Source organism: Triticum aestivum, chromosome 2B (assembly GCF_018294505.1).
Source record: "Triticum aestivum cultivar Chinese Spring chromosome 2B, IWGSC CS RefSeq v2.1, whole genome shotgun sequence".
Classification (NCBI taxonomy): Eukaryota; Viridiplantae; Streptophyta; class Magnoliopsida; order Poales; family Poaceae; genus Triticum; species Triticum aestivum.
In genome coordinates, this window is record NC_057798.1 from 761,167,237 (window position 1) to 761,175,257 (window position 8,021).

The 8,021-nt window shown below is 40.5% G+C and overlaps 1 protein-coding gene across 1 annotated transcript; it reads left to right on the forward strand.

The window, feature by feature from the left end:
• Positions 1-620: 620 nt before the first annotated feature.
• On the forward strand, positions 621-6,670 carry LOC123042531 (putative protease Do-like 14). The gene is made up of 10 exons (XM_044464962.1): positions 621-1,102; positions 1,695-1,835; positions 2,034-2,170; positions 2,259-2,516; positions 2,991-3,121; positions 3,314-3,434; positions 5,834-5,926; positions 6,018-6,095; positions 6,226-6,308; positions 6,408-6,670. The coding sequence occupies exons 1-10, from the start codon at positions 805-807 to the stop codon at positions 6,478-6,480; spliced, it is 1,413 nt and encodes a 470-aa protein (XP_044320897.1). The 5' UTR covers positions 621-804; the 3' UTR covers positions 6,481-6,670.
• The last annotated feature ends 1,351 nt before the right edge of the window (positions 6,671-8,021 follow it).

An 8,021-nucleotide genomic window follows, 5' to 3' on the forward strand; every position in this document is an offset into this window, starting at 1 on the left:
ATTCTGCTCGATTTTTCTTGTTTTATTGCTACGTTTTTGCATGCCGTTCGAGTGTTTCAAATTTATGAAAACACAAATTAAGAAAAAAATCAATTTTTTGAATAAAAAATCCACAAATTAGTAAAATATCCGTGAATTTGGAAACAAATGTTCACAAGTTAAAAAGGTATACAAAATTTCCAGAAAATGGTCACAAATTAAAAATGTCCATGAATTCGAAAATAATAATGAGTTGAAAAAATGTTCATGAAAGAGAAAAAGTTCCAAAATATTCATTAAAATCATGAAAATGTTAAAACTTTAGAATTGTTTCCTGACTCTTAGAAAACGTTCATGAATTCGAAAAATATTCTTGGATTTTAATTTTTTTCCTGTGTTTTAAAAGTATCCACAAATTTAAAATTATTTCCTGATTTATATAAAATTTCACGATTTTAAAATATGCTCTCCAAATCCAAGAATTATTTTCCTAAAAATAAAATTAAAATAGAAAACAATAAAAACTGGTAGAATCAGGAAAGAAAAACACGTAAAAGCGGTTTTCTAGAACGTTACAAAACCTGTTGAAACCTGTAAACGGGTCGGCCCATGTAACTCGGGGAATAGAGAGGATTGGCCCACCAAACATGTCGACGGAACCCGTCTCTTCCCCGATCAGCACGCCTCGCCACCGCCCCGGGCCTCGCCGCACCGTCCACTAGCCACCGCTTCCCCGGTTCCCCTACGATCCTCAAAGCCCTAATCGTCCTCCCGAGCCTCTGCCGCTAGCTGTTCCTGAATCCTGACACCCCTTGCGGTGTTGACATGGTTCGGTCTCACGACGACGGTGCCGACGGCAGGGAGGAGGCCCGGCCCGTGGCCTGCGATACGGGCCCGGTGAAGAAGGATAGGAAGAGGAGGTGTAAGCGGAATCGGAATCGGAGCAACGCCAAGGCTACGCCGCCTGCTCCTGCGCCTGCGCCTCCACCTGCCCCATCGCAGGAGCACCGCGCTACCACCAGCGACGACGAACGGTCGGCTCAGGTCAGGGCCATGGTGGGTGAGCAGGTGCGGCATATGCTTGCCGTCCGCGACGCTAGGAAGAAAGAAACTGCCGAGCTACGTAAGAAATACAGTAGCTGCTATCAGTTTTTTTCTTCCTTAGATCTGTTTATCTTTCCGCACTTCTTTTCAAGGAATAACAATACACTATATCTGCTGCGATTGGGGAATGTTTCACTCCTTCCTTGATCCTGCGATTATATTACATTCTCTGATTGAGTACAAAACTAACCCAAAACCAATAACTCGTCAGTATGAATTCAGAGCGCCTTTCGATTTGCTTATTCACCTTAGTAGCTAGGCTTGCCGTGGAGCCTTTAGTATTTCGCGCACCGTCTAGAAAACCAATATGTTCTCAGTATGCCTTTAGTATTTCTACTTGTAATTGTTGATGACTGTATCATAAAGCACCCAATCAGATTATGAGTGTGTCAGTCATTTCATACGTGGAAAAGGTTCTCTCGCTAAGACATTTTCATGATTTTTTTTCGCGGTAGCATGTCATCAATCGTATGCAGTAGACTTTGTTCTGGAAAAATAAAGCAAGACTTGGGAGGCTAATCTGTTATCTCTGCATAATCATTTACTCTAATTGGGCATCAGACACATCTTTCTATCTGACTTTATCCATGGCTATGAATTGCATATCGTAGTTAAACGCCTCAATGGGGAAAGTGACTTTTCTGTGGAGGATACATTTGGTGACTGCAATGATGGCAGTCTTGAGAGTCTCCAGGCTCGCAAAGTTGCATTGTTGGTCTCAAAGTCAATCGTCAGCCTGTCTTCTTTTGCAGGTAGAGTATATACGTATATACTCCCTCCGTTTCAAAATAGATGACCCAACTTTGTACTAACTTTAATACAAAGTTAGTACAAAGCTGGGTCATCTATTTTGGAACGAAGGGAGTAGTAGTAGGTTTACTTAGTAGGCATTTTTTTTCCATATTTCGTTTGCACTGAATCCTCAATAAGGTGCTGTTAATAAAGTTTAGGTGGAAAGAGAATCCGGGTTTGCTCAGGATTTGTGATGCGCCGAAAAGACGATACCGATGCAAATATGGTTTTAACCTCAGCAACACTTGTTAGATCTCTGATCAATGGAGATAACAATGTGATCTCTGACGTGACGGTAACTGTTGCCTTAATCCTTGCCAAGTCTGTAGATGTATTTTTAGTAGTTTGTCTTTATTTATTTATTTTTTGATAAGTGATTTCAGGTCAAGGTGCTTCTACCTGATTGGCGTATAACCGATGGCCATATCCTTCTTGTGGATTTTCACTATAATGTAGCTGTTGTCAAAGTTGAAACTGATTTACCAGTCTTAGAAGAAGGCACTACCAACAATGGAGTTGTGTTAGCACTTGGACGTGCATATGAAGGTGGTTATCTCATGTGTTCACGGGGTCAAGCTGTAAACCAAAAAAGCACTTTTGAGTGTTTGGAGCTATTGGTGTCAAGCTGCGAAATATCCATGGTATAATATATATCGCATTTACTTTATTATTTTCTTATTGACCCCCTTTCATATAGTTATGACCTGTGTACCGCACGAACCTAGATTGAACTAATAACAAATTAATAACACCTAAGAAAGAGGAATAATCTAATTAATTGACCATAGTTCTGACTCTTTCTTGTTCTGTTATTTGTGATCTCAATTTAGTGAAGCTAGGCAATCATGAAGAATGGTACTCCTTCAATTTGTAAGACGGAAGGAAGTGGCCTCTTTTGAACATATTCCATGATGGAATTACTGTATACATGTAAATCTTCTGTTTACCCCACCACACACACAAGCAAAAAATAATGAGGGATGAGCTGAACCTGAACTGGCTAATCCACCATCCATGGTGCTGCCCAATTGGCCCCAGGAGACTTAGCGAATTCTTTGGGTTTTCCTTGACTATGCCGACACTTTTTTCCACATTATTATTTTTTGTTTTGGCAGGCTGGTTCTGGAGGACCTCTTGTCAATTACAATGGTCAAGTTCTTGGTATGAACTTCTATGAAGACAATCAAACATCGTACCTTCCAATGTCAATTGTTTCAAGGATCCTGGAACAACATCAGAGCTTCGGGTAAACTATTCTACTTGTGATGCTTCTACTTATTATTTTTCTATTATATATATATATATATATATATATATGTTTTGCCTTTTCACTCTTATTAGGGAAAATGGACTCGTCATTTGTTCTTTATTACTTACCCTTTCCTTTTTATTTTGGCTGAGTATGTGTCAAATAAGAATTTTTTTTCTTATTGTGCAGGAAATTAATTAGCCCTTGGCTTGGATTAAGGTATACTTCTCTTCATATGGTGTCACTGGCAACCCTGGAGCGTATCTATCAAAAATTCCCAGATGTTGACCAAGGTTTATATGTTTCAAAGGTATGTATCTCTTCTATTTTTTTAATTCTTTTATGCTTTATTTATCTTATTTGTATGTCAAAAATTTCCTCTTAAGAATATGAGCCTTCCAGTTTTAGAGTAAACTCACAGGCATTGCATGATGTCATCTTTAGCTCAAATGTTAGACACGTTCTTAATAGTGGATTGGGTTTGTACAGGATTGGCCTCTACATACTTAATAATATAAAGATGTTATCTTCCTATTTGATAATATTAATGCTAATGTTATTTGATTTAGTTTCTTATAACCGGACCCTGTTTCCCGCTAAACCGTTGGTGGGGATGGTGGTGGAAGCAAGATCTCCCCTGAAAACATAAAAGGAAGCTGGGGAATAGCCCTGTTGCCATCCGGAATAGCTCTGTTGCCAGGCATAATCACACAGCAGCATGCTGATGGCTTGAAAGGCTACAACAATGTTAGTTTGCCAATGCTCCTCAAGCACCGCTAGGCAGACGGCAGCGTCAATACGGATCGTTCGCATCAGACTGATTTATCTCTCTGAAAGGTTGGATAGTGTTTGATTGGTGCCAGTATATTTCGGAATGGCATATCAAATCAGAATTTCTCCGTAGGTGATGCTGAAATATAGGCTGCTACAACAAGCATTTAGCTGCTTGATGGAAACTCTTTGTTGCTCATCCAATTAGGATTTCCTCATTAATTAGTACTCCCTCTGTCCCATAATATAAGATGCTTTTTTGACACTAGACAGAGGGAGTACTAATTTGTAGCTCATGCATTAATATTGCAGCGGGCCCAAACAGAAAACGTTGGATCTGCGAAAGTAGTATAAATAGCTAAGAATGGAGATATTAAATTTTGCCTAAGTTTTTCCTTCCAAGACGTGCATGATATGCAGTCTAGAAGTCGCACGAATAGGCTAGGAAATGAGGGAGGAAATGTGTAAAAGAACATGGAAGGAGCTCTATAAGAGATTTATGCTATTGACCAAGATTTTAACATAGACCGGTGAAAGACAAATTGAATTTATGACTCAATTATTTCTTCCCCATCTGTGTCTCATAAAGGTGAACTGTTAAACTTGACGGCATGAGGTACTTCAGGCCAATAACTTGCTACGTAGTCTTACATGTCATTGATGCTATTTCATTCTTTGCCGCACACTAATACCTTCTTCATCAGGCTTGAAAGTTAATGGTTAGCTTTGCTTTGATCAATTCCACAGAGCACAGAATGTTTGACCTTGAGTAGCAGTATCTATATATTTAGACCATTGAACAAAATCGTGCTGCTGATGAAAGGAAACATGTAAAATTTCTTATTCTGTAGTGCATGGCAATCTCCATGCACAATAAAGGGAAATCACAAAAGAAGCTTCTCTAGGAATCAGAATGCAGATTACATGGTGTGTGTGTTATCTTAAAAAGAATATATGTATAACTTGCTGAAAAGTATATGTACAATGTTGTAGGCAAAAATAACAAAGGAAAAAACTGAAACCAATTACTCTCGTTACATTGATAAAGAAGAAGAAAAATCTGAATCACCTACCTCAAATTCCAGTGCAGGATCTACTAGGTCCAGCCATTGGAGGCATAGCAAGCACTCTGTTCAACGTGGCGACGCCCGCGCGTTTCAGTAAACAATAGTTGTTGGTACCAATTTAATTACATAAGAGAAAACTCTGAAAGCAATCACGTATAGTAATTGCTGGCTTGAGGCCTTTTTTTAGCATGGAAGTTGATGGGTTGGGGAACGGGAGTTTAGTGGCATACCTTGAATACCAAATTGTCAGGAGCTTAATGGTCTTGTCCAACAATATATTGTACCGAAACTATTTCAAAGTTGATGCAACTCTGCGATTTTAATGAAAAGAAACAGAAACATGAGAACATATTGAAATATGATGGTGTGAAGGGGCAGAGTTAAATCCTTACTCTTTGGTCGTGTTCTGCTGCTTGATTGATCCTCGCTACTCACTAGGGGTGTTTGAATGGTTGCCTTGATGGTTATGTAATGTGGGGATTTGAATAAGGCCTGCTGGAGGTGTCTTTGGGAGAAGGGAAAACATGAGTTTTATGAGTTGACTTGATGACATGGCTTATTTTGATGGTAAGAAAAATAGATAGAAGAGGGGCATTTGTTTAGTCATAAAGCATATCCTACACATAAGAGCGTGCTTTTATCTACTATATTTTCAGTAGATTTGCTTTGGAAGTTAGTGAATTGTATGTTGAATTACCGCGCACCTGTTGGTTTTTTAATATACTATTTTCACAATATCCATAGATTTTTGAATTCCAAAAATGCAATATCGGAATTATGTTTATTTATTTATTTATTTATTTTATGTCTTATTATATAGTTTCTTCAGTAGCACGTTTGTATAAAATGGATCGAATAAATTGCTAATTAGGTTGTTGAGGGATCACCTGCTGATGTTGCTGGGTTATGTGTCGGTGATGTTATTGTAAAATGCGGTGAAAAAGTTATTCTGACTGCTCCAGAGGTAACTATGTTTCCCGTAGCTTATTGTTATGATTTTGTGTGGTTGTTTGCTTTTTGTACTAATGAATATAAATTCACAATGCGTTCATTAGTTTGGTTCAATGTTATTGGATGCTGCGGTGGCCCATGTTGAATCCTTTGGAGGTTGTGATGGAGACATGACAATTGAGGTATTTAGTTTGTCCGTCCAGAAGATATGTTTCTGGATATAGTCATATCCCTGGTTCTTTTCTATTTTTCTTTGCCATATTCTTTTTTCACAAAATTATCGTTTCTTATTTACAATCTCTATATTATTAGGTTGTGATAAAGCAACGAAGAGATGGCAACACACTATCAAAAACTATAGTTGTGGAGATGCTGAAAGAGAACAATTATAACAGGCATTTTGTCTTTTCTTTTCTTTTATAAAAATATTGATGCCATGTGTTACAGCTTTGTTTCTACCACTGTCATCACATCTTGTTTTGTTTTGCATTCAGGTGGCCTGCGCCGATGCCAAGCTACAAGATGCGTGTTATAAATGTCACGCCGCGTGGCATAGGCGGCTACTAGCACCCCCCCCCCCCCCTGTCTGCTATCTCTTTTTTTCAGTCTAGCGCTTCACTGTGTTGGATTACACATCTTTTTCATGATCTCCATGGCTTGTATTTTTGTTGAGAAACCATGACTTGTGATTCGCTATGGATCTCATGTTAATCCATGTTATAATAACAAGCTGGTCAGGGAAAATAAATTGGAGGTACACTTCTAGGCGGCCTTGGAATTTCTGACACATGATTCAATTTCTTTTTTTGCATCTCCATTTCGCGTAGTAGATATCACGCCGTGTAGAGGTGTTTATTAGGCATTTGGTCGACTGTGGAAGACTCCCTGTGGACTCTTGGATTTGCTTGGCCTCCCTCTCTGCTCTTCTGTTTTACCACGGTGCTGCCATGTTTTGTGTACTACTACTTCATTTCATAGTGTGTCAGGTTGCACTTCTCCTTTTGCTTGCCTTTCTGGCTTGTAATTTGCTGTAGATCTTGTGTCGATCCATCGGTTTAATACAAAGCAGGGACTTCCTATCAATTTTCTTTGGAGATACTTTCGTAGAGAGAATTGAAGTTTCGAACCATGTTTCACTTTTTTGTGCATCCCATTTGAAACAAGGTAAATGGTTTTATGATAAATGCTTCTACTGGACCGATTGGTCCTCGCTCGTGTCTTGCTCCCAAGTGCCTCATATTTCGAACTTCTCCCTCCCGAGCACCTTTACCTTCCTTCACCGCCTTCCTCAATGGGCAAGCCCGATGAGACCAGCCAAACGCCTCTTTCCACATGCGATCTATCTCCCCCTTCGTACGCTGGTCAATCCCTGGGTTCCCTTCCCCTCCATTGACCATTCTGGTGGCGGCGGTAGGGATGGGAACCCTAACTTTGAAAGTGATGCCTGTGTCGCATCCTTGTGTTTTCCACAGGTCTGGTTCCTTCCGGCCAGAGTCGATTTGGCGCGGATGGTGGTCTGGTGGGAATAGATTCATGGGATCCTTTTAGGGGTTCAAGGCTAGGTTTTGTTCGCTTGTCGTGCACGGCGGTGAGATGTGTATTCTTGGCCAACGACATCGAGGTGGGGGTGGTGCCACCGGCAGAAGATTTTGTCCTAGAGTTTCACCTCTGCTACGTTGATAGCTGCTCCAAAGTCGGTGTGGAACTCAGTGGGATCTCTGGACAGGGTGAGCCATATCTGGCTTCTCCACCTGGGGGACTTGGTTTTGGTCTTGGAAGGGGATGACAAGCTCAACATATGTCGTACAGTGGGTGGTGCGATGGTCTTGCATGCCTACCTGCCTCGGTGGTGTTCGTGTCAGACCTAAAGAGTGGTGTACTGAGCACAGGTTCGGCCGACGAACCACAGAGAAGATGACCTTTAGGCCGCTCAAGAGGATCTAAAAAGCATGGAGACACGAGGATGCACCCTCACTTCAAAGTTTGATGGTTCATGTCCTCTCCCTCCGGCGGGCATTGCGGCAACGCGCATTGGGCAGCGACAGGTCTTGTTCAATGTGGAGGATCCTAGTGACCTTTTGTTATTTCTTGTATTTGGGGGGGGGGAG

Excerpts from the sequence above, each read along its gene's own strand:
- LOC123042531 (XM_044464962.1), top strand. The coding sequence starts at position 805 with ATGGTTCGGTCTCACGACGACGGTGCCGACGGCAGGGAGGAGGCCCGG. Across the intron at positions 1,103-1,694 it reads GAAAGAAACTGCCGAGCTAC|TTAAACGCCTCAATGGGGAA; the intron begins GTAAGAAATACA and ends TGCATATCGTAG. Across the intron at positions 3,435-5,833 it reads AAGGTTTATATGTTTCAAAG|GTTGTTGAGGGATCACCTGC; the intron begins GTATGTATCTCT and ends ATTGCTAATTAG.